The 26,175-nt window shown below is 33.6% G+C and overlaps 2 protein-coding genes across 7 annotated transcripts in view; one reads left to right on the forward strand and one right to left on the reverse strand.

Annotated features, from left to right (window-relative positions):
* Positions 1-444: 444 nt before the first annotated feature.
* LOC105675397 (lysine-specific demethylase 4C-like) lies at positions 445-9,685 on the forward strand. 4 transcript variants are annotated; one of them, XM_012372519.2, is made up of 12 exons: positions 445-655; positions 2,117-2,916; positions 2,995-3,200; positions 3,272-3,624; positions 3,707-6,195; positions 6,283-6,465; positions 6,555-6,854; positions 6,919-7,113; positions 7,301-7,414; positions 7,508-7,600; positions 7,724-7,795; positions 8,014-9,685. In XM_012372519.2, exons 2-12 carry the CDS (start codon positions 2,134-2,136, stop codon positions 8,065-8,067), a joined length of 4,842 nt encoding a protein of 1,613 aa, XP_012227942.1. In that variant the 5' UTR covers positions 445-655; positions 2,117-2,133; the 3' UTR covers positions 8,068-9,685. The 4 variants fall into 4 exon arrangements, with proteins under 4 accessions (XP_012227942.1, XP_012227938.1, XP_012227943.1 ...); XM_012372515.2 differs by having other exon boundaries at positions 7,724-9,685; XM_012372520.2 differs by lacking the exon at positions 7,724-7,795.
* Positions 9,686-10,384: 699 nt separating this feature from the next.
* Positions 10,385-26,175, reverse strand: part of LOC105675398 (ATP-binding cassette sub-family G member 1) — a 29,788-nt gene continuing 13,997 nt past the window's right edge. The window contains exons 2-10 of one of the 3 annotated variants that reach the window (XM_012372522.2): positions 25,417-25,875; positions 21,041-21,158; positions 17,689-17,884; positions 17,308-17,455; positions 16,223-16,462; positions 15,078-15,194; positions 14,365-14,622; positions 12,019-12,275; positions 10,385-11,621 (exon numbers count right to left, since the gene is read on the reverse strand). In XM_012372522.2, the coding sequence (XP_012227945.1) occupies positions 11,283-11,621; positions 12,019-12,275; positions 14,365-14,622; positions 15,078-15,194; positions 16,223-16,462; positions 17,308-17,455; positions 17,689-17,884; positions 21,041-21,158; positions 25,417-25,639 (1,896 nt within the window). In that variant the 5' untranslated portion in view covers positions 25,640-25,875 and the 3' untranslated portion in view covers positions 10,385-11,282. Of the gene's footprint in view, positions 11,622-12,018; positions 12,276-14,364; positions 14,626-15,077; positions 15,195-16,222; positions 16,463-17,307; positions 17,456-17,688; positions 17,885-21,040; positions 21,159-25,416; positions 25,876-26,175 lie in introns of all 3 variants that reach the window. The other 2 variants (XM_012372521.2, XM_012372523.2) reach the window with 2 other exon arrangements.

The raw sequence follows: 26,175 nt of genomic DNA on the forward strand, positions 1-26,175 counted from the left end.
TTTACCCAAAATTCGAAACTTTTTAATATGTCAAAATTAATTTAATCTGTAATTTAAAATACAATAAATCATTTGTGTGTGTGTGTGTGTGTGTGTGTGTGTGTGTGTGTGTGTGTGCTTCACATCCCCACAAAGTGCAGCGAACAGTTTTGCCACACACGTGTAAAGTGTGGTTATAATTCAACGACCATCTTTTACTTTTCTGAGATTTTGATCAAAATTAAAAATTTCATAAATTGCATTTACTTTCTTACGTCTGTTTTCGAATTCCGCGCGGTTTTTCCAATATTTTCCTGGGCGAGAAAAATGCAAGCGGGCGTCGTTTTAAAGCTAAACGATGGTTGGCGGACTGCGAAAAGTGGTGTACGTGACAAATGTCGGAAATTCGAATTTGCCACGTACCTGGAAGATGGCGTTAGCTGTCGCTACGCGACCCGATCCCGACGCGAGATGCGACTCGAACGTACTCGAACGCCACCTCACTGTGCGTACGTGCTGTACATACGTACTACGGCTGATACGTACGACGACGCGCGGATCGACTGGTGTGTGTGAGTGTGTCAAATATCCGTAATATCGTAATCGAGTTTTCACGAGTACGATGCTATTGATACAGGAGAGGTGATTCTCAGGCCTGTCTATCTGTCCGTTCAGTGTAAGTACGCGTTTGCTGCGATTTGCATGTGACGATTCAACGCTGCTCTCTCGACATTTGTGGTCCACGAACTCGTCGTCGCCGCAAAGCGACCGTGGGGTTTTCGCCACCCTGGCATGCTCGTTCGCCCTATCGAACGCGCCGTGAAAATTTACACGGAGCAATTATCCCATTTGTGATCTGCATGCAGTGAAACGACGAAATTGCCACATCGTGTTAATCGTGGCGTCGGTATTTGTGCGAAAAGTTCCGAAGGGAGTCGTCCAACAATAGATTACTACCATTTTGTTTATGATCCTCTTCCCCTCCCCTGCTGTGCTACAGGTTTTGTTCCAAAATTGTTGGGTCCTGTTCTAGTATCTTCTTGTTGTGAGAAAATCGGCTATTTTTAAATATTTTTTGCATGTTTTCTTATCATTTCACGCAGCTATTATTTATTTGGAGCATTGTATAGGCGCTGCATATCCTAAACGCATCCTGCGATGCACTTCTAAAAGGAGCATGGTCGCCACGTGTGAAAGTGTATCTATAACGAATTAATGAATGAATGAAAATGCATCGTAAAAGATATTTATGAATCGTGGCGAGTATTCTTTAAAATATATTAATATTTGCTGAGGTAATCCTGCATCAATGTTGTGCTCAAAATGAATAGTGTGAGTAATAGTGTGCAAATATGATATAATCACGCGTATCAACGATGCTATCGTTCGCAAGGATATTCCGTGCAATTTATTAATATACTCTTGCAAACATAAACTAATTAAATCGTGTCATTGTACAAACGGAAACGTGTTTTTTAAATTTAATGTTACAAAAAATTCTTATTGATAAATGTTTCAGATATTATTTACGCACGTGCTTGTTTGCTCAATTTTCACGACACACGGTGCGACTATTATTTTTGGCTTTTGAATGATAAATTATAATTTCTAAAAAGAAGATTATATAATATATGCTTTAGAAAAAAAAATTCTTTTTTAAATACAACAGTCGAAACGTTAATATTTATATTTTTTTAACACAATGCATTTATATATAATTTAATTCATATAATTGAAGCACTGATTATTATACAGTTTAGTATTTATAAAACGTTGATATTTTGTAATTAATTGTAAAATTACACAAAAACGATTACAAAATGATTACATCGTTATTATTATTTTTATTTATAAAAAAAAAGAGACGTGAGACGTCGTGAAACACGTGCATGAATATAATGTGACATGCGACAATTTAAACATTTTGGTGGAAATCTAACCGATCCTCTTCGCAATTCAATAACGCAATCTCATTGAAACTACATCTCGTGTGTGCAGTTGAATTGCTGCATTTAATATTTTAGTTCAACAGTTTTCGTGTAATTTAAATGCATTGGTCTTAGCTCATTTTATTATGATCTTGATTTAAACAATGGTTTTACAGCATTGCAATTAACATAACTAATTAAACTTGCAGTTATAACAAACTCAGCAATGGTTTATGCGAAAAACAACAAAAAGGGGATACCTCGCATACTGGTCTTTAGGCCAACGTATGAAGAATTTAAAGATTTTACCAAATATGTGGAGTACATGGAAAGTCAGGGTGCTCATAAGGCTGGTTTGGCGAAAGTGATTCCACCATCTGAATGGGTGCCGAGGAAGGAAGGCTATAACTTGGACGATTTGAATCTCATTATCCCAGCGCCAATTTGCCAAGTTGTCAATGGAAAACAAGGCCTTTATCAACAAATCAATATTCAGAAGAAGCCGATGACTGTCAAGGAATATAGTAGATTAGCCACTTCTGACCGTTACTCCACCCCTCGTCACTTTGATTACGAGGATTTGGAAAGGAAGTACTGGAAGAATATAACGTACATAGCGCCGATATACGGCGCAGACGTGTCAGGTTCTTTGACCGACCCCGACGTAAAGGAGTGGAACATCAATCATTTAGGAACAATTTTGGATTACGTCAACAAAGATTATGGCATATCCATCGATGGTGTCAATACGGCTTACCTGTATTTTGGAATGTGGAAAACCACATTCGCCTGGCACACGGAGGATATGGATCTGTATTCCATAAATTATTTGCATTTTGGTGCGCCGAAAACGTGGTACGCTATACCGCCGGAACACGGACGTAGATTGGAGAGATTAGCCAGTGGCTTTTTTCAAGCGAGTCATCAGAATTGCCAGGCCTTCCTACGTCACAAAATGACTCTGATATCTCCACAAATATTAAAACAATACTCCATCCCGTATAATAGAGTAAGTTTGTTTCTTTTATTTATGTTACAATTGCGAATCTTACATTACCTATAGTCTTATGTCTTATTTTTCTTACAGATAACGCAAGAGGCTGGAGAAATAATGATTACCTTTCCATACGGCTACCATGCCGGTTTTAATCATGGATTTAATTGCGCTGAATCCACCAACTTTGCGGCACCTAGATGGGTAGAATATGGAAAGAGAGCTATGCAATGTACCTGCAGTAAAGACATGGTTAAAATATCCATGGATACTTTTGTTAAACGATTTCAACCAGAGAGGTATGTAAAGAATATTAGTTTATTAAGAATATTAGTTTACATTTTTATTAATAATAATTTTGATAACGCAGATATGATTTGTGGCTACGTGGTGAGGACATCGGTCCCCATCCTGAGGATCCTAGGCAAACCGCTGCACCAATGCCATCGCAGATGGATCTGTTATGTAGTAATAATAGCGATGGCCAATTACCACAAAGCTACCTCAACGCAGTACCAAAAAATAAGCGTCATATGATTCACGGGAAAAAAAAGATCATAGCGAATCCGGGTGTTGACGTGGAAGATATCATGAACAATGCGGATATTCCCGCGGATGTCAAAAAAGCCATACAAGATCTTGAGTATGAGGAATTGGATGATGCTCCGGACGAACAACAGCTGGAGGTCCTGGAAGATATTTGGTTAAAAGCAGGAGAGATGGGTAAAATTTCTATATTTTTATTTTCATTGATCTTTAGAATACAGCTGTACACGTTTGTACTGATCGGACACTTTTATTTCAGAGGTTGATGAGGCAACTGTATACGATGATGGCTACAATCGCAAGAAAAGCAGAAAAAGAAAGAAAAAACAAAATGTGAATAAGGAGAGGAAACCGAAGAGTGCGTCAAAATCTAAGAAGGAAACCAACAAAATTCATATACAGAATATGGATCAAGTTCAGATGAAGACCGAACTCGATGATATAGTTTTCGAAGACACATCCCAGGAAAATAACGACGAATTCCTGGTGCCCCAAGGGAATTACAATGACAGTATTATTATTGAAAATGATCCCGTGGACGATCCTCTAAAGCTAGAGGATGACATTTCAGAATACGAGAAACCTACCAAAAGGAGAAGGACTCAGAAATCGAAATCCAGCGAGCAGAAAAAATCAAAATCGAGACCTTACGTACCTAAAAGTAGACGCAAAGACGTTAATAAATCGTTCACTAGTCATACGTCAACTTTAAATGATAAAATCCGGTGTAAAAATATAATACTACCTGATCTTCGTGTTCATATAGAAGATATTGCTAATAACCAAGGAAAGATTAGTGCATTGTCTGGAAATGTATTACTTAATAACGAGCTTAACACAACAATTGACAAAAATATAACCACTATAACTACGACCAACGATGGTGAAAGTCCAAATCTTACGTACGTTCATAAAGAGCCGGAAACACTGATAAATAGTCCAACGGAAAGCAAGGCAACCATCTGTTCGTTGTCGAACATTCAAAGTGATTCTTCTAAAACGACGTATGCGAATACAGATTTTACGAAGAACGTCTATGCCACTGTGCAAAGTACAAATTCTGGATGTCAGAACGAAAGTGCGAAAGTAACTCCGATCATCCGCCTAAAACAATCAACGTGTACAAATCACAAGAACGTAGACGCAACATCCACGGAAGATAAGTCAGTTAGTACGAATAGCACTCGAAACTTGATAAAAGCACCTCGATTAACTGTGCTACCTGATTTATTCTCGATTAAGCTTCTTCCCAAATTGCAACCTGAAAACACCGCTGGAAATCAAGATTCGACTGCGACGAATACATCGAAGCCTTGGAGCGTGCAGGAACCGAAACCGATACCAGCGACGAATATGTTATTCTTATCGAAACCAACCTTCAACAATCACAATCTCCCGGTTTTGCAAAATGAAGCACAGTTTGTCGCGAACAATAACACAGCCAAAAGTTTGATGCAAGCGCGATTAGAGAAATTTCAGTTAACACGACTTCCAGCCGACACTGCCATCACTCAAGTCACTCAAGTTCCTAATTTAAGAACGATCTTTCCTCGTAACTTATGTCAGCCATTTAATCCACGTAACACGAACACCGAGATCAAACTTGTGGATAAGGAAATGTCTACGAGCAACGGATCCAAGGAAGAGGCAAAGAAATTTTGGGAGAACAGCGCAAATCATTCAAGTACTTCTAAAGCTCAAATATCTGCAGTGAATAAGTCAGGCTATGTACAAATTCCCTCATTTCCAAATTTGTTAACTTCCTTGGAACCAAATACGTTCCAAACCAAATACGATGCAACAAAACCAAATACGATGTTCGTGTCGCGCTCTCCCACGATTTATCCTTCCGCTCAAATCATACCTGTTGGCATCAAGAGGACATATTCGCAAAACACTGCGGGTAGCGTGCCGACGATCGACCAAAGTTGTATTCCGGCCTTAATTCCAAGCAAAAGGCCAAACACGAGGCCAAACACAGCGATATTGAAAATTACCCCGTCCACGTCGCATCAAAAGTCGCGTAAAGAATATACGCGCAAGAAATCATCGGCGAAGGATGCGAAGAATAAATCGAGTAGTAACGCAAATCCACCTCAAGCGATCACCGCGAACATTTCCATCGGAACGCAAGTTGACAATCCAATTAACGTGGTGACCAGTTTGCCAAATACGAATAATTTCCCATCACGAGGCGCAGTGTATTCGAACAGCCATCCTTCAATCGAGAAAAATCCGGCTGCAATTGACGATCTTGCGCAACACACCGGGAGCGAATGCTCGAGTATATCCGACAATAAGACACCGTCACAAAACTTACTTCAGCAATTTAATTATCCAAATCTATCAATATCTATCAAACAAAACAGAACATCCAGCTACAAAAGAAAATCCAAAGAAAAATCGAAGAAAGCTACGACAAGGAGAAAGGAACCAGCGACTGTGATTCTTGCAGCCGGAATTGCGCAGGATCAATCCTCGTCAACGGAAACTAATTCAACGATGGATGTACAACCCAACAGTTCCCAATCGACGTCTGTCATACCGGGACACATCTCCGACATGATTCATCCGAATGTACCAAATAGCGATTTGTTGAAGGCGTTCAATAATTATTGGAGCGCTCAAATTTCGCACTGTGCTGTTTGCGCCACTTTTGCCTTATGTTCAAGCGGGAGCAGTAAGATGATGCCACCTGACTGGAAGTATTGCGAGTCAACCGACCTGCCTGAAAATTCACCAATATGGGTAAGAAAAAGATCACGCTTGATCACCAACAATTTACTTTCTTCGAATGTGTTTGCGAGGATTGAAAGAATTATTTCTGTGTATCAGGTGTCGTCCAGCATTTTTGCGGCGAATTCCAAGGAACAAGCCGTCGAACCAGAAAACAAGAAACTTTTACGATGTAGAGAATGCCACGTGACTGTCCACGCGTCTTGCTATGGTATAACAATATTACCCACGGATGTTCGAAATTGGGCCTGTGACAGATGTAAAGCCGGCAGAAACGATGTGGTAATTAATCAATCCGTTTCATTCCTTTTCTCCGCAATTAACCATACGTTTTACCTAATTTTGCCCCTTTTTTTTTATTATGAAAATAGATGTGTTGTTTGTGCCCGATGTTCGGCGGACCTCTGAAACGAACCAGCGACAGCAGGTGGGCGCACATCTTGTGCACGCTCATGGTGCCGGGAGCGACTTTCAAAGATGCAATAAACAAGGATCCTATCAATGTGTTAACGATTAACACGGACACGTGTCATAAGAGATGTTGCTTCTGCGGACTGGACGGTGGCGCCTGTCTGACGTGCAATCAGTGTACCAAAGCGTTTCATCCTTCTTGCGGTCTCGTGGCGGGCGCCACGTTTATCATACCGGTGTACAACTCGCAGGAGATTCAGGTATGTAAAACGCGATTCAAAAGTTTGCAACGTGTTTGTCAATGTGAAACGTTAACGTCGACAGGTAACATGCAACGGGCACGACAAGGGAAAAGAGAAGGTGGTCCGGCAGATTCGGCAGGGGGAAATTGTTTGGGCGAAACATCGAAACACTCGGTACTATCAAGCCAAAGTGCAATCCATTCAAGACATCCTCTTCTACATGGTCACTTTTAATGATAACAGCTTCAGCGATGATCTGTATCCCTCAGATATCACCGTAAGACTTATTATCAAATTATTAAGGCGTTTTTTTTTGTAATATAATTGTATTGTGCCATCTTTTTTTTTTATCTTTTTTTTTGTTTTTCTTTTAGTGCTTGAAAATGAAGTCGTAATGTAAATACTGATACTTTATTTCCGTAAAATGTGCTCTATATAATCGTATTGTACTGAAATCTATTTAGAATTACGATCCTGGCAACATCCCCGCACTTGGAGCAGCGGTAACTGTAAATTGGACGGACGGGCAAACGTACAACGGTGTCTTCGAAGGTACAAATCATCGAATAATGTTTACTGTAAGTAATTTATAACTTATAGAAATTCGAACAATTTTATTCGTCGATTACTTTTATTAATTATAATCCGCATTTCATTTGTTGGTCATGCAGGTAACTTTCGAAGATGGCTCTCAACTTGTATTAAAGCGCAATGAAATTTACAGTTTACAAGAAGATATGCCAAAACGAGTACGTTCTCGTCTGGTGAGTTCAGTCTGTAATTAATTTAACATTTTTTAAAATGGCTTATTTTGTTTATTTGATATTATTCTCTTTTCCGTTTATTATCTACGTTTGTTTCTCTGTTTTTCTGTTGGTTTATTAAAGTCTGTTGCGACTGAAATGAAGCATCGATCTCATCTTTATGGCAGTGCTGATGAAACAAAGGCGCAAAGAAAGGTGAAACACTCGAAAAAATATAATCGAGCAGAGATATATCAAAGATTCGATGTAAATAATTATCGGAGAAAGAAAGCATAGAGTCTTGTTGTAAATATCAAAATGTGAAAATTGTATTTTAATCATCGCGATGATCCTGTCCAGTTCAGTTACGCAAACTTTAGAATGATTTAGTTAGAAACTTTACTTTTCCTTACATTCAATAATTTCTGTTTTAGTTAACCGATGTCTTCAACGACGAAGATTATAATTATACATCTGTTTCATGTTAAATGATTGGTTTATAGTATTGTGCTCATAATTATGCGATATATTCCGTACGATATATATCCGTATGAATTATAAATTATTTTATTGGAATAGATGTATTTAAATATTTTCCGACAGCACCAATGAAACATCATTGTAAATATACAACATTTAGACAAGAGACAATTTTGCGACGGTCTTTTGTCCAAAGCCGATCAAATCATATACACAACAAAGTGCATGATTTAAAAGAATTATAATCATGTAAATGTAAGAAACATTTGTTCATTCGAGTAAGATTTTAGCGTATATATAATTCAGAATTTTTTTCTCTCTTATGCGTGATGAAGACTTGATATTGGAAACGACAAATAAATCTCTGAAATTTTTCATTGGTACCGTCGATTTATGTTATCAGATTACGCATTGATGATGCGTTTCTCAATTTTTGTTGTCGAATAATACGCATACTGACATTTCTTCTGTATTGCAGATATAAATGTCAAAATGCACGTATTTTTTCTTTTAAATAAAATACCTATGTAAATTTATCGTTCACTGTAGATAATTTGTCGATTTTAATAAGCTGTGTGTGTGTGTGTGAATTTTATTTTAAGGATAAATGTGATTAGTAATACTGTATTGTAATTATGTTATAAGTGTTGTGTTGGTTAAGTATTTGAACAATGTCAAAATGTGCTATTTAATAGAACTGTTCACGAACATCTCGAAATACTTTTGGTTTAAATTGAATTTTTATAAGCAGCTATTTTTTTTACTAGCGATCTTTTAGGATTTATCCAATTGGATACAAATTTGCTAAATTTTAACAAATGTGGAGCGGAGATTACTCTAATATTATATTATTCCTCTATTATTATTGTACATAGTATCTAAGAATAAATTAAAGATTAAGTAAAAATACAGAGGCAGTTTTATATCGTTTAAGACGTTTGTTCAAAATGCGTTAATTTTCGATATTCATAATAATGTAAATAAAGTATAGAAAACAGGTACTAAACATGCAATTTCATATTATATATTGTAATGTTCTACATCACAATACGAATTGTTTATTGCTTTATTCTCCATGGAATCACCGTTTGAAAAATCATGTACATTGTTAAGTCTTTCATTAATTTGATTTCTAGTCGCTACCTTTATTCCGTTTTAATACTTAAAGAGTTACAGGAAGAAAGCACATTAATAAGAAATACAGTATTATATCTTTCTTGTAGAAATTGCTGTGATGGCAATATCAGTTTTGCATGTGGTATCTATGTTTATGACACTTCTGTAAGAAAGTAAACTAATAGCAAGAGGTATTTAACGAACAAGACTGCGATTATTGTTATCACTGTTATTACTACAATAAGCGTGATTATCGCTCTATAGACAATGCTTATCGCGTTAAGTATGTTCTTAATAGTTGAAATATAATATAAATATATTCGTATCTTCACACACATTCCTGCATAAGTTCAAGTATAAATAGTTGTAGCATTCATAAGTTATATATAGCAAATTTATCATTTTGTTACAGTAATTGCTCAAACGCTCTTACTGTACGTAAATTCTATTGTAAACTTTAAGAGAAAATATATCATATGTAATGTCGCAAATAAAAAATTTTTAAAACAAGCCATGATTCCAGGTAGGTTTCTGCTGCTTGATCAAGTTTGTGCATTGTTTGTGCTTATCATTTTTATTAAATAATGAATACATTAATTATATAAAATTTATGTTACATTCTCTTTATCTACATAATATTTCACATTTTTTAATGTTAATGTTAATAATAAATAAATACTCGTTATATGTTCATAAAGCAAATTTTATTTGGATAGATGCTTCAGGAATATTATATGTACTCAAATGTAAAAATGACGCAAATGCAATATGAAATAAAAAAATATGAGATTAAATAAATGCATCCATATAACGAGATTTATTATACTTTGTCACATAACGACTTTAACATAAAGTCAATATCAAAAAGCACTAAATTTAAAAAAATATTTATCGATTAACAATACTTGTCCCCATTTTATTTTTCTACAAAATTTTATCACATCTACATTTTTCTCGCAGAGAAAAAAGGCTATATTTCCCACATTAAAAAAAAATATTGTGTACACAAATATATAATAATTTACATATATTTATTTAACGAAACCGTCACATATTTAGATAATTTTTATATCCGATGATAATACTAAAAAATCAAATTAAATAATCATTAAAATTTAAACTAACATTATATATATTATATTGTTTAACACATTTTTAAAGCTTTTAGATCACGCTGTAACCATAAATTATAATACCAGCACTCTAAAATGCGTTGTCACATATGCTTTTATATCACTCAAACTTACAATGTATTTTTTGTAAATTGGACAATCGATTTTATATTAATCTTATCACTTTAATTTTTGGATGTAATTGCTTCTGTGTGTATCCGACATTGGCAAAATTAATTTAAAAATTCTCTCATATCATATGATATTTTGAACAGTTTAACATCATTATTTTAAAACAAAAAAAAAAATATTGGAATCCATATATTTTTAGAGTAATTTTTCTAAAGCGGTGAAAAAAAACTAAAAAACTCTTGCATATGCTTAATGTGATCCTGATATAATCGGAACCCCGACTAGTACTTTATTTCGTAAAGTACTTAAAGAATTACTCGCGATTGATAGTTCGAAAAGATACGCGATTCAATAATCGCCCGTCCAATTTTCTCTGACTTTTGCATCAATAGAAAACATTGCAAACTGAAAATTTTCATATTCATGCAAAAAAAATCAAAGACAAAATCAGAGATTTTAATAGAAGTAACAAGCCGCAAAGGATGGCTGAACCGCACAGTTATTTGGATTTAGCAAACCCACGGACCATACTGAGCTCATACATTGCGGTCATACATACACACATACACTTATACTAACACGTCCAATTATACACGAGTGATTAAGAATAGAATATTTTTAGTTAAAAAACTAGAAATAATAATTTTAATTCTCTCAACGACCTTTCATCTTTGCTCCTTCGCTAGTCTCCGGTAGAATCTCTCCCCCTGGAACATGGTTCCCGATGGAATTTCTTCATACTTCCACGTTTCTCGAGTACGTCGAAAATCGACGATCGTTCTCAGAGAACTGGTGATATATCGTCCCTCAAAGAAATAGTGTATGCTCAAAAACTACAATACTATATCGAGATAGTATTTGCTTCATCTTCTATTGAGCTTGCACCAAAGTGCACTAGCAGTTAGAAGATGCATCAGTACTCCGATGCCTAAGACCAGTATCAAATTGTTCACCACGTTTATGTCGACAACATCCATCTCTTTGAGTAACGTCATGGGCTTTTTATAGTGACAGTAGAAATCCTCGCATTTCAACTCCTTTCTGTCGAATCCATATATGGTGTACAGCAGGCTGTGGAAACTTGCACGGAAATATGAAAAATGGAACATCCAGCGAAATGCGCGCGGAGTATCTATGTAACGAATGCAGAAACCGAAGATGGAAAGCAGCACCGCGATTATCGGACCAATGAACACTGCAATCTGAAAAGAATTCAGTACTCTAAATTCATAATTTATCAGAGCTGAATCGAAAGTATTTTATTAGATTTATCATACAACATTTCCGGAGCAAGCAAAGAAATTTGTTACGAATACTAATTTTATTTGCTAAAAATAGTTTTGCTAAACGCGCGAATGATGTCACTATTATAACCAATTATTATAGATTCATCACGTAGAGTTGTGTAATTTTGATGTGCGCATGATATAAAACGTGCTACTTGACAATGAAATGCATGACGTTCTGTATGCAAATGCTCTAACTTTATTTTTTAATTAATCTGCTAAGTCATAGAGTCGAGAATTCTAGATCCTCGAGTTGTGTAATTTTAAATTCAAATAATGCGGTGAGTTCGCACGTTTGAATAATTAAATTTACCTTAATCGGCGTGGTAGCTCCAATAAAGAAACCCCATGCTTGCGCTGTTAGAGTAGCAGCTATGCTGATCACCATGAAGGGTACTATACGATCCGTCTCTGTGGGCTGGCCGGTTAACCAGTAACTCACGGACAGATACACCACAGCGCATGCCACTTGAAAAGGTATTTCGATGAGCAATATACTGATGTAATACGGTGCTAGTTGATACCATCGGTTGAAGTGTTCTCTCGCGAGAATCTGCATCTCCAATGGAACTAAAACAGATATTGTTGTACGTGAAACACACGCGTACATTGAAAGAATATTAATTAAATATTGGTGTGATATTCAAATTCGGAATGATATTTTAAAACAAATTTAAATAAACGTTGACCCTCTTCGAAGATATCCGTCTTGCAAAATTTTTGAGTTCTTAGATTTTAGCATTTTTCCAATATCTGTTAAAAATTTATGTTTTACCAAAATTGATTTAAAGTCGCTATTTTGGAAACAGAAATAGAAATTGAATTTCGAAGGAAGAGACTTTACGTTATTTCTGTTACATTTTTAAAGATGTAAAAAAATTAGACTCACATTTGAATTTATTATAAAACAAATGCAAAGCGAAATGGAATTAAAAACTGTTAGGTATAAAATATTGTATTATCACATTATTGAGCAATCAAATTTTAAGCGCGATTTTCTTAAAAAGTTGATTTTTATCACTAAATCATTAAATTCAGATCCGGAAGAAGCTTATGCTAAATTATGATATAATTAGCTGATATGCATAGAATGATGTAACAAAATGCTGATATACATTGAGATTTTGAATAAAATATATATAAATAATGTGAATTGATGAAATATATATAAACTTTTGGCAATATAAAACTGAAGAATTTGTCAGCATATGATTCATAAGATATTTAAAGTTTATTTAAATCAATTAAGTTATTTATGATCGTAATGATAAATTACGCATCTTTAATTAGTAATACAAAATGAATAACAATTAACAGATCATTAATCTTGCGATTAAAATTCGTTTCGGGCAAGAATATGTCACAAGATGTACTGATGCTGACTAAGTCTTATCGGGTGAACGTTCTAAGAAATTAAACCAAGACAACCGTAGAGGATATTCACGTTTCCTTGGCCCACATTTCAACGTAATCTGCGCGACACCGAACATTCACAAACATTACGCGCTGTATGTAACAACAACATAGATAATTATCGTTCACCGACTAACGGTGCAGCGTTTCGAAAGACAAGCGAGATTAGTCGATACGTTCTCAGGCAGTTGTAGCGATAAATATTTGAAATAGCTATTCAAATTCCCAGGTATAAATCTGTGTAGCTATATATACGCAAAATAAGCCAAGTAAAATCGGAGCGAAATTCGCGATTTTATTACAACAGATTTTGTGAAATCGCTACATGAAGCAATAAGTGAAATGAGTGAAATCTGACCTTCAATATTCTTTACGCTTAATATTGTAATAATAAGACTAATTTCCGCTGAAGTTGTTATTACATATGTTAACTTGGAAAACAACAATTACTCAATAGCTGCGCAATGATAAATTATATTCTAGGTAACGTCTAAACGTATATTCCTCCTATTAAACGTGTATTTAATGATTAAAATTTATACAACAATTTCTGCAATAAAACCCCGCAACGTTAAGAAACTTTAATGCTCGGAGAATCACAGCTGAGATGTTCAATAATTAAAAGTTGTGAAAATATAAAGACCAAACGAAAGATTTCATCTAATTGTTGACTGGATCTATAATGTAATTACACACTGTAGATGTGTGAAGTAATGAAATTTAAGCCTATTCATTTGAGTGATACAGATATAAAGTTGTAAATAGATTCAATTCGCGTCACCATTGCCGCTTAGATCATCGTATAATACTTCAATTCTAAAGGTTTTGAAGAGATATATGATTGATTACATAATCACTATTGTAACACAATTATGACTATAAGAACTTGTCATCATAGTACTTAATTGTGCAAAGAACACTTTAATACTTTTTCATGAATCATACGTCATTGTCTTTATCCAATATTATAAACTAATCGAGTTTCTCAATACGCAGAGAGACGTACGATTTATAACTTTATTCTTTTCCGCTAATATTATTACAACGTAAACGCTACGTTGATTTTATGTTTGCAATCATTTTGCAAGTCAAATTTTGCTAATATATAACTATAAATTATATATAAACGGAGGCGATATATTTTTAAATGCGTCGCCAAATATTGTCCTGTTGATATTCGTGAGCATTACAATCGAATATTTGTCTTCAAACATTTTAATTGCTTTAGGAATAATTAGCTACTTACAGGCAAGAGTGACTGCCATTTTTCCAGTGTAGACGAGGAGCAGTAATGATCCATACATATAGACATAATTTGCAAAAACGCCATTAGCTCGATATCCGCTTCCCATGTATAGATATCCGAAGATTATACCGATTAGAAAGTGACAGAACAATCGCGCCATCAATAATGTGTAGTCTCTTTTCAAGCATAATAATTGCCTTTTGTATAGAAGATAACACTGCGTCAGAAAGCCAGGCGACGGCGGTTCCTTGATACTCTCTGCTGAAAGGGCATGCAAAATAGTCGGCACTAGTAATAATTCAAATAATAAATTTCTTCTTGATTTTTTGCATGCAAAAATATGAACATAAATTCAACTCCGTTCAGAGTGTGAACATTTATATGCTCATTAAGTAAACAGAAAGTATTTTGCACATTTATATACATGTTTATCAGTGAACATCTTAAAAATCGCGAAAAATATGTTTGATCAAGGAAATTCTATTCTTATATATCAATAAAAATAAAAATATAAATAATAAAACATAAATTCAATTATTAATGCACATATATAAAGTATGGAATGCTTCTAAACTTCATGAAAGATTCGTATATGCGAGTAAGCACGTGTTTTTGTCTTTTCCAAATATAAGCATTGCACTCAGTATGTACTCGAATATACGCCTTTCAAGTTTACTACTGAAATTAAATTTCTAAAAAGAAAGCGACCTTACTTTCTTCAGAGAGGCTCGTAGTAAGAGCGACCGATTTCTGGTCGTCGGGTATTAATTCTGCTCTTGCTACCAACTTGTCAAGCGAAATATCATATTCACCGATCGCAACCTCGAGAACTGAAACCGAATGCAAAGAATGATTTTTATACAATTTTCAGTATTCGTTTTAAATATCTGGAATGCTAATCACTTCGACATTACATTACACAATTACGCTTTCATATTATCTTAATGCAAAACACATAAAAAACTTTTCTTGGAAATAGATTAAATTCATAATTAATTTAAGATGGTATTGTGCACGAGTAAGGCAAATTATAAAAGGAAATGAATTATATTTACTATATTTAGGCTACGTTCGGAAACTTTACACTCTGTGTAGTGTGGTGATTTTCAGTGGAGAAGTAGTGGGGATATCGTGTGCCTTCAGGTGTAGAGTGTTTCCGAACAGTTGGTTGTGCGTTGATGGATATTTTGATTTCGATCGTGTCATCCGGACAATCTATAGTGACACTAAAATCTAATTGTCTTCGCGTTTCGATCTCCTTGTCCCACGATCAATCTTTTTAATTTCAATCTAGGAATCTCAGGAATTTTTTGGCGCACGCACTTCTAAGTATTATATAATTACAAAATATGTACTCATATCAGTCGCTACATTATACGACAAATGCAAATTTATAAATGTATGTAGGTTCATATATCGCGATTTGTATATAATTTTCAAAGCTAAGCAGTTTTATTTTTCCTAGTGAATATCTTTGCCATTCTAAGGTTACTTTCGAAAACGTTACTCTTGAATCACACTGACTCCCCTTGCTTTTTCGGCGAGTGGTTTCGTGGCACACTGGTGGTACTCGTTCAACGTTTTCGAACGATTCACCCGAATGCACATTAAGTACCACTAACGTGTTTCCGAACGGTTATTGTGTGTTGGTGTGCACACAGTGTGTGTTTCCGAACGCAGCCTTAGTTATTAATTCAATTCTACGTCGCACACACAATCTAGCTGCGGCAAAATATTTTAAGCGGCTTCCACAAAAAAATAACCTTGATTTTATTGCTTTTTTTTATCTGATTTCGCATTCACGAGTGACTGCCGATAGTCACGTAGAGACGGTCGAAACTAAAACCATCCTACTTACGAAAATCCGCTGGATTATGATAAGGCGGGCAATTGGCACCGATAGAAGCCATGTGAGGTAACAACGAACTGATTGAGCCTCTGTATATGCAGTAACCATCAGCCACCACGTACAAAGAATCAAACATATCGAGGAGCAAGGCGCTCGGCTGATGAATCGTGCAAATCACTGTACGCCTTTCTAGTTCTGCTAATCGTTTCATAAAAGCGATGCATTGACTACACGAAGAAGCATCCAGACCTGAAAGATCAAGACATTTCAGCCGAGTGACTCGGCAATGTTCGAAAAGAGCACCGCTTTTCGAGAAATACATTCCTTATTAAATTGCGCGCAATAAATGATACGATTTTCGAATGTAATTTTATCTTGTGCTACATTTTCTATTTCGCTATTTTAAAAATCTCAAATTGATCGTATTGATACAATGAACGCGATACTACAATCTATAATCTTATGATGACGCAAACTCAATAATAGACTTAAGTTCGCACAGCTGCAACATTAAGCAAGCGCGTAGCAATTGAGAGTAGCACAAAGTGAAGTAATCGGAAATATACATCACAAATTGCGAGACAGGTTGTTGCAAAACCTTATAGTTTAACTATCACGAAAGAGCGTGATCGCGTGACTTTTTGTATCATAAAATCCAACACGCAAAATGAGCGTAATCTGTTTACTCTATGGAATATTAACGCATCGCAAAGGAATTACATATTAACTTATTACTTGTGACAAGATAATAGCCATTAGTGCACTTTAATTGCGATTAATAACTTAATAAGCAATAATTCCTGAGTAAGAACAGCTAGATTAAAATTAATGTTTGTTTATTTTGTAATTAATGTAGAATTAAAAAAAAAATGTTTAAATTTATTTTTTATATTATTGGCTAACTACTATGCATTTTTTTCTTGTTCACAATTGTAAAATTATTTAGCGGAATAATTCTGTTTTTAAAATAAAATGCAAAGTAGTCAAAGATATAGCAAATACTTCTGAAATTTTTGCACGCACCTAATATTGAAATGTTAATTAACAACTTTGTAATAACAACTGTGTAAGAGATCAACACTCGTGTTACTCACCAGTTGTAGGTTCGTCGAGAAATAATACTGAAGGATTGGTTAGGAGTTCGAAGGCGATGTCGAGTCGCTTTTTCTGCCCTCCCGATAACTTTCCGCATAACGTATCGTAGCAGTGGCTCAGTCCTAGCATTTCTAACAGTTCTAAAACCTGTATATATATATATATATATATATTATGTGAAAATAAAGTCAGAGATTGTAATGAAAAATATAGTTCATTTACAAATTGTATTTATACAAAATAATGTGCTTTTTCCAAGCTTTCTTTGAAAATTACATGAGATTCGTATTTTAGCTAGAGATAAAATCAAAAAAAATTCTACAACGCAACATAGTTGGCAAAGCCGATCTTATTAAAGTCGATGAGCATTTATCACGAACCTGAGCATGTTTATAGGCGGAACTGATTGTGCAACCGAGTTTCAAATGAGCAGCTACAGTCATTGCCTCTCCGACGGTAATACATGTTCTGGGCATAGAGTCCTGGTGTATGTAGCACGAAGTCTTTTTCCAGCGTTCGCTGTATGGCGAACGTACCTTGCCGTTGATTAGAACTTCTCCACTTACACCTTTTATCCTGCACATCATTGTAACAACAATATTGTAACTGAATGTTCGTTAAAAAGCGGTTCTTTCTTTGTGTATATATATATATATTCCGCATCCTGTGTATATATATATATATATATATATATATATATATTCCACATTATAATATTGATACGTTTGCAAGGTATATATTTTACTTCCACATTATTCACGTGGAGGTATAATTTTAATTGGAATTCTTTCTCTGTTCCGTTTTACATTTTTTTTTGTGCATATTGAATGAAGTGAATTATATATTGAAATATATGTAGTTACGTAATGTTAATATTAGCGATGTTATAGCAGTTCATTATTGTTGCACAATGCGCAACAATATATATATATATATATATATATATACTGAATGCGGAAAAAGTACCGGGACCCTGGAATATCTAAAAAAATATAAGTTTTATAAAAAAATATTTCAAATAAAAATTGTAGGGTTTTAAGTAATGCATTACATGGCAATGTCAGTGTGATCTTGAACAGTGTTGTTAAAGTCACGTAAAAATCACAGACATTTTAAAATGGAAATCCCTACTTTTTATTACATATTCTTATAGTTTCTTGTAGCTCTTGTCGAGAGAAACAGAATGAGGCAACGTGCTTCTTTCTGTGTGTGTATGTATATATATATATATATATATATATATATATATATATATATATATAAATATTGAGCAGTGCAAACAGGTAGAACATATTATCGGAAAAACAGTTCATTTTCATGCGGGATAAAAAAGTATTACCATTCCAAAACTTTTCATTGCAATATATATATATATATATATATATATATATATATATATATATATATATATATATTGCAATGAAAAGTTTTGATGATCCATCAACTAAGATCGTGTGCTCTATTGATAAATTTTGAATGTCCAACAAAATTTATTTTCAGATCTGTTTCTGACACAATTTTTAGATTTTTCTTAAAAAAATGTAAAAATGTTCTTTCCGTGTACTTATATATAAAATAATATTGTGCAAAAATAAGTTTTCCACAAATATATTCGACACGTCAACTTTCAAATTGTTGCGCATTGTGCAACAATAATGAACTGCTATAACATCGCTAATATTAACATTACGTAACTGCATACATTTCAATATATAATTCACTTCATTCAATATGCACAAAAAAAATATGTAAAACGGAACAGAGAAAGAATTCCAATTAAAATTATACCTCCACGTGAATAATGTGGAAGTAAAATATATACCTTGCAAACGTATCAATATTATAATGTGGAACGATTGGCTATCAGACATTAATTACTTAATTGTATTGTATGGTCTTCAATAAATATTGAGCAGTGCAAACAGGTAGAACATATTATCGGAAAAACAGTTCATTTTCATGCGGGATAAAAAAGTATTACCATTCCAATGTACGCACGCATTAAAGGAACTAAAATTCATATTACATCTTTGTATACGGAAATGTGCATACAAATTTTTACATAGATAAAATGTGTTGATTAAAAAATAAATTAAGAAAGAGCAAGATGACAGAAAGCTCGGATCACTGATGATAAACTTTCACATGGTAAATAAATTGCAGCGATAAATATAATAAACGTTTTATATAACGCAAAATACTTTAAACATAAATAAACTCTAAAGTATAATATGCGATACAGTATCGTGAAGGCTAAAAACTGGATGTCATAATATTCAAGTAAAATATATGCATCTAGACTGACATAATGTGAACAAAAATTATGGCCACAAAAAACATGATTGTTTCTGACGTATAATCGATTCGCTTCCTTATATATTATCATTTATACAGGCGCGGAGATAATTAGCATATATATAGCCATATGATTAAGATTACTCTTCCAATGACATATTAATTTTAATCACTAACTTTTTTATAATAATATCAGAATGTATTTTGTAAAATTGTTAAAGTCAGTTTTGCTAGATATTTGCTGTGAAAATATTCGTTGCAATTTGTTCAAGGTTGTTTGAATTATGCGTTAATCGTTAAAGTCACTTATCATAATAATTGCACACTGAAGATAATTGTACACTTTGTCTGTAAAAAGTGTGACGAAGTTTCGATAAGTTTACACTTGATATATTTTATACAAATCATAACATAAGATTTTAAATATTAAAATTGTCAAAAAAATAAATATTTGTACAACACGTTATATTAAATTTTTTTCCGAATCTGTTAAATGTATCATTCAAAATATATTTTCTCAATTTAAAGTAATATGTTGTAAATTTGTAAATAAGTACGAATGTATTATTAATTAATAAAGAATGTAAGATAAATCATCTCGCGACACTCGTGAATCTGTAATATAAAGAAGAAAGAAGCAATTTCAGTCAATATTTTCATTCATTATATTATGATGAAGTCCCTAGAACTGTGCTCTAGAAATACATTATTCAACTAACTTGCAATAATTATAATTTTAGAAAACCACAATTATAACTTAATATATGTATTATTAACGTATGACAAATTTATTCCACTACAATGGCTACAATTATCCTTATTTTCCTAGTGATTTGTATTCATTATACACAATATAATACAGATTCTGAAAGAAAAACAGCGTTATGCTTATTTAAAGTCATAAATTCTGCTTGCCATAATCATGTTATCTTGACAAAGGTCAGGTTACACTGCCGCATTATGATACTTAATCTTTGAACATAATTTGTAAGATGAGCGCAATTTTAAAATAAAAAATTAAAAAAAAATTAAATTATTTAGAAAAGATGATACAAAATAGATCCATCTGGAGGAGAAATTCATGAAGGAAAAAAAATTAAAAAATTTAGGTAATTTATAAAATGTAATACATATTTACATATTTAATGTCTTTGTGCCAAACTCGCTTCAAGCAATCTATATTCGGAATTCGAGATGGAATTCTATTTTAGATCTGCCGTGTAATACGAGAAACATTTGAAAAATTTGAAAAATTGAAACAGACATATATTAAATAATATATCTCAAATATACGTTTCTATATACGTGCATTATATTCTTCCAATGTTGTTTATTATGTAAAATAAAGAGATTTCTCACATTCTTGCGATACATTATCCTTTACGTAACTCTTAATTACCCGTTTAAGAATTAATTACAGTCTTAAATGATACTTACATGTAACCGGCAAGAACGTTGAGTAATGTCGATTTTCCGGCTCCGGACGGCCCCATTATAGCCACTAATTCGCCGGCCTTAAATTCACCGCTGATGCCGTGTAAAATTTCTTTCTCGTCTGCAACAAAACACAAGGTCGTAATTTTTGCGTCATTGGGTTTTTTATGCAACGATTCAGTGTTAACCTCTCGAATAGGCATTATTCTTCCATTTTAATTCAATTTAACCCATAAGTGTGCAATGATAAAAGAACGTATGCAATTACAAAACAGTGTAGTGTTTATAAGCCTTGAACTTACATCGATCGCGTCACGTAATAAGTTAAAAGTTTGCTTATCGTTTTATACGAGCGTATAAAACGTTTCTAAGGTATCTAACAGTCATTGACTCTAATCACCATGACACATTTTGCTTTCATAAAAATATGAACGGAAAACATGTATTAAATACAATAAAATGCGCATACGATTAAGATAAACTAGAGTTTGAAATGTTATTTAGCAATATTTCCTTTTTTCTATCAATTCAAAAGATCTCGGTATTTTGTGAAATAATTTGGATATTATTCCATTAAATCATCAGGCTTGCGGAATATTGGAGTTTGCATACTGAATAAAAAATTATTTATTCCAATTTAATATATTATAAAAGCAAGATACATTTGCCTACAATATTGCTATCACTAATGTATTACAAATGTCAATATTAGTACAAACATTAATTTTTATTGTCACTAAGAAACAATCTCGGAGCTTTTAATCTCAGAGTTTAATAAACAAGATTCCACGAAGAATCATGGAAAACATATCTTTACATCGAGATCAAGTATTTAACCTTCATTATTTTATTAAATGTATAATTATTCGCAAGGCGATGTAGTAACGAAATAAATATTCTCTCATTATTCTCAACTTGTTAATCGCAGCAATATTTCAGTAGAATGTGCCTGTTATTCTGCAATAAAGACAAATGGAAGACAAACTTAATCTGTAGTCTGTAATGGTCAGATTATCGTATTTCGTTTTTTCCTCTTCAAAAATTCCATACGATAGGAGCTAAGAGGAAAATAACAAAAACAAGAGGATAGCATTTTTAACACACAATTCGATTATTTCAACTTTGTGTATATAGATTCGAACAAACCTTGAACCACTTTCGTAATAAATTGATAACAAAACGGAACTCGAATTAAAGCTGAGAGATCACGCAAATCATCTAAAGCGAGCGTATGCGGAGCTAAGCGCTAACCGTAGCAGCGATTTCGAGTGCCGTTTTCTTTGTGTTGTGCTGGCTGCCGAGATAAGAGATACATTGAATTATGTTTCTTCTTAATTATATTTTACATAAGGCTTCGTCAGAATGCTCTACGCAATGCTCGATCGCTGAAAGCGCCAGATACGCACGTTGTCACAACAGCTATTGTTTAAAAAACAAACTGTTTAAACGCAAAGTGGCACGTGTTCGGAAAGTGGAAAGCGGAAGCAAAGGAGAGACGCGTAGAAAAGAGAGAGCGGAATTTAACAAATTACTTCCTGGAAAACAAATTATTTAGTAACGACAATATAAAACACAAATTATTTCGTAGAAGAAAAATAGAAGGACAAACGAAGAAGCAGAGTACGCATTTGTAGAAAAAAAATCTTTTGGAGAAAATATTGTTTTAACGTTGCCGATGTTCTTGCAGCAACGAGAGAACAAATGTAATCACACTTGTGAGCGTTGCCTGTTCCTTCATTAGATGAAGGAGAAACGTAATGCATTCATCGAAAGGAAATGGAAAGACAATTATCGGATATACTCTTTCCGGCCGCTTCAGACGTTCTTATTACTAACAGAAGATAGACACAGAAATGTATTCTATACTTCGCATGGAACTAATCTCTCATCCACTTTTATTTCGTAGCATTGCCTTCGTATCATGAATTATTTGCTTGTAAATCGTGTAAATGTGGCGACACGATATCAATAAACAAGCCATTAAGGCTTCTTCTGTTTCCAGACAGAACTTTTACTATGTCACAATCGCGTACTCGTGGAAAAGAACTCGTGGAAGTACTCGTAGAATGCTCCATCTCCACTCATATTTGCCGAAGCTTCGATAAACACAAACATTCGCTTTTTGCTCTATTTGCATAATGTATACATTATAAAATATAATCTCGTAAATTGAACATAATTACCGCTGTAAAAAATCATTAAATAATTCTCAAATCGGATTCGAGAAATAGAGATAAATCTTTTCTTACTTACTATTCATTATATACGATTTTCCTTTTATTTTAATCATGTATTTTGCGAATTGCAGTACGGCGGGATCAATTTTTGTGGGATTGATTTTACAGTTTGACCGAAGACACGTATTGTTCTACGTGACATCGTCTATGACGCACAACTTCCTTTCGTGAATCATGAATAATTCTTATAGCGGATGCGACATTAACACTCCCGAGTTATACTCGGCGTGACAATCCGCAGCATGTGGCACGAACAGATAAAGCATTGATCAATACTTCGCACGGTAATATTCGTATCATATTCTCTTTCAGCGCGAACAAAGTAAGTGCAACATTGTCACTTTATGCACATTTCGAGCATTGTTATGTAATGACATTACGTTGTAGTGACATCATAGTTTTAAAAGAGTAAACTGCAATCATTTTATATATTTTTCCCTCTAATCTTAAATAGAAAATCGGTTTTATTTCTGAGTTTCAGAGAGAGAATATTTATCAGCTGAATAAATGTGCTCTAAAACAATGCTGAATGCTCTATAAATAACGGAGCACATGCGTGCCGTAAAAAAGAATACAAAAGTAGAGCATCGTCAATGATTTATTATGCAAAAAATTCTGCAATAATAAGCACTTTATTTCACCACGATAAATCATCAGCTTTATATATTGTTGTATCATTATTAATATTTGTAAAGCCAGACAACGGTATTGATATGTGACAACATTTTGCCAGATGTGTATCATTAATTACGCATCTATACGCGGTCGCGAAAAAACAATGCACATAAATATGCATAAATACACGAGGAAAAAACGCGAATTTAAATTGTAATTAATGCACTTGTTGATAAGATATACTTGCAGATATCACGCTATTACCAGGTAATCATTTAACGAGAAGAATGAAGTAAAAACGCACTTAAACAAAATGTAATCATCGTCGTTATCGGAATTATCTATCAATTAAATCATCTACAAAGTAGCATAGAGACAAAAAAAAATGGGAATAAACAACTTTAATACCGGTGATTACTTTTTTACTTATTACAATGTATTTTATCTTTGAATGTACATATGTCCGATTTTTTAAAAATATTGCCGTTTCTACTATAAAATTCAATTCTCTCGCTGAATTTATTCCCATCATATGTTTTATTGATAACGTTATCTCAAAGTGATTGCTGTTAATAACGCACGGTCCCGTGTTGAATAACTTTGATTACATCGCATTTTCAAAACGCATAGTGATACTTTCTCCGTTTAAAACTTTCTTCATTTGTCATACAGCTCAGTATTACATACACTTTCTCTCATACGGTTGCTCATTAATTCCGCAATGTATGATTTTTATTAAAATAATTGCTTTGTTTAAGTTATTTTAGATATTATTTTTTAGATACTTTAGATATATTAGATATATTTTAGATACTTCCGCAATGAGTATAACGACACAGTCGGTCAAATTATTCCAACTTTCAAACGTTGAACAAATAAGTTTATTAATACACCTATAGCGTTATCATTTTCTAAGATAATTTTTTTTCATGTTTAACATTTAAAAAATTTGTTCCTCATAATACACGTGATATAGCATAGTAAGCACACAACGTCACTTTGCACAGTGCGTGCAAACACTATGAGTTATTTTTCCTAACGCTTTTGAAAATGTGAAATATCCATGATATATTTCTAATAATTGTATAAAAAATGCGAACAATTAAATACTCGATATCGATGTAAATAAAGTTGCGAAGAAAATTGTAAATGGCATATTGATAACCTAAGGATCAAATGTTAAGAGTGCTACGATAAAAAAGTATGTCAAAACTGTCAAAATGATATTAAAACGTTATTCTACACAGCACATATGCATATCTGAAGAAGTATTTTTATCGAAATTATGATAATTAATTTGTTAATTCATTTATAGAATAGATGATAATTGGCAATTTGATCATACTTTTTTCAAAATTGGAATAACATGTTATTAAGGGAAATTTCCACTAAGGAAAATCATCTCATTTAAGAAGAAAGATCAGCCTACATGTATCAGAAATGCCAATTATTTAACTTAAGAATTTATCTTGTATCTACCTTGTATCATATACATTATTATTGATAACATTATTTCTCGATACTCACTGACTGAGAAGTTGTATACGTCCCATTCTTTGATGTGATAGCGTATATCGCGAAAAGATAGATCAATCTCAGGCCTCTTCGGAAAAGAGCGCTTTTCCTGTTGTAGGAAATAATTGTTGTTGCCGATGATCGTCGAATCTCGCACATCATCTTCACTGATACGGTCAAACTGGCAGCAGCTCAGAGATGATCGCGACGGTGAGCAGTGCGTTGAAGTGGTCATCACGAATGGAAATGCGACACGGACTTGAAATGCAATTCGTTAGTAAACTGATAAGCGCACGCTTAAAAACGTCACTATGTCTTGTCAGATATCATTCGGCTCGGTCACGTTCAATCGCGCACATACATGTCTATACACTTTTTTTCTTTTTAATCCTCCCCGTCCGCCGCCGCACGAAATTCGCTGTATGTGCTCGTCACAATAATTCTCGTTTTCATATAAACCACCAGTTCAATCTGAAACAATAAATAAAAATGCCTATCAAAATAAATTACGGTAATGGTTTAATTATGATAAATACGAATTAATTATCTCTCGGCGCTTTTAAAAAGTATGATATATATTGATAGTCGAATAAACAGACATGTATGCAAGAAATTTATAGTAAACTTATAGAAATTAAGAACAAACAAGGAATAAATATAAAAAATATGACATAAAAAGAAGACAAACGGCAAAACGCAAAATTATAATGGCGAAACATGCGCACACAAAACACGTTATTACAATAAATCTAATTTAAATCAGATTTATTC

This window comes from Linepithema humile, chromosome 5 (genome assembly GCF_040581485.1).
Source record: "Linepithema humile isolate Giens D197 chromosome 5, Lhum_UNIL_v1.0, whole genome shotgun sequence".
In the NCBI taxonomy this organism is placed as follows: domain Eukaryota; kingdom Metazoa; phylum Arthropoda; class Insecta; order Hymenoptera; family Formicidae; genus Linepithema; species Linepithema humile.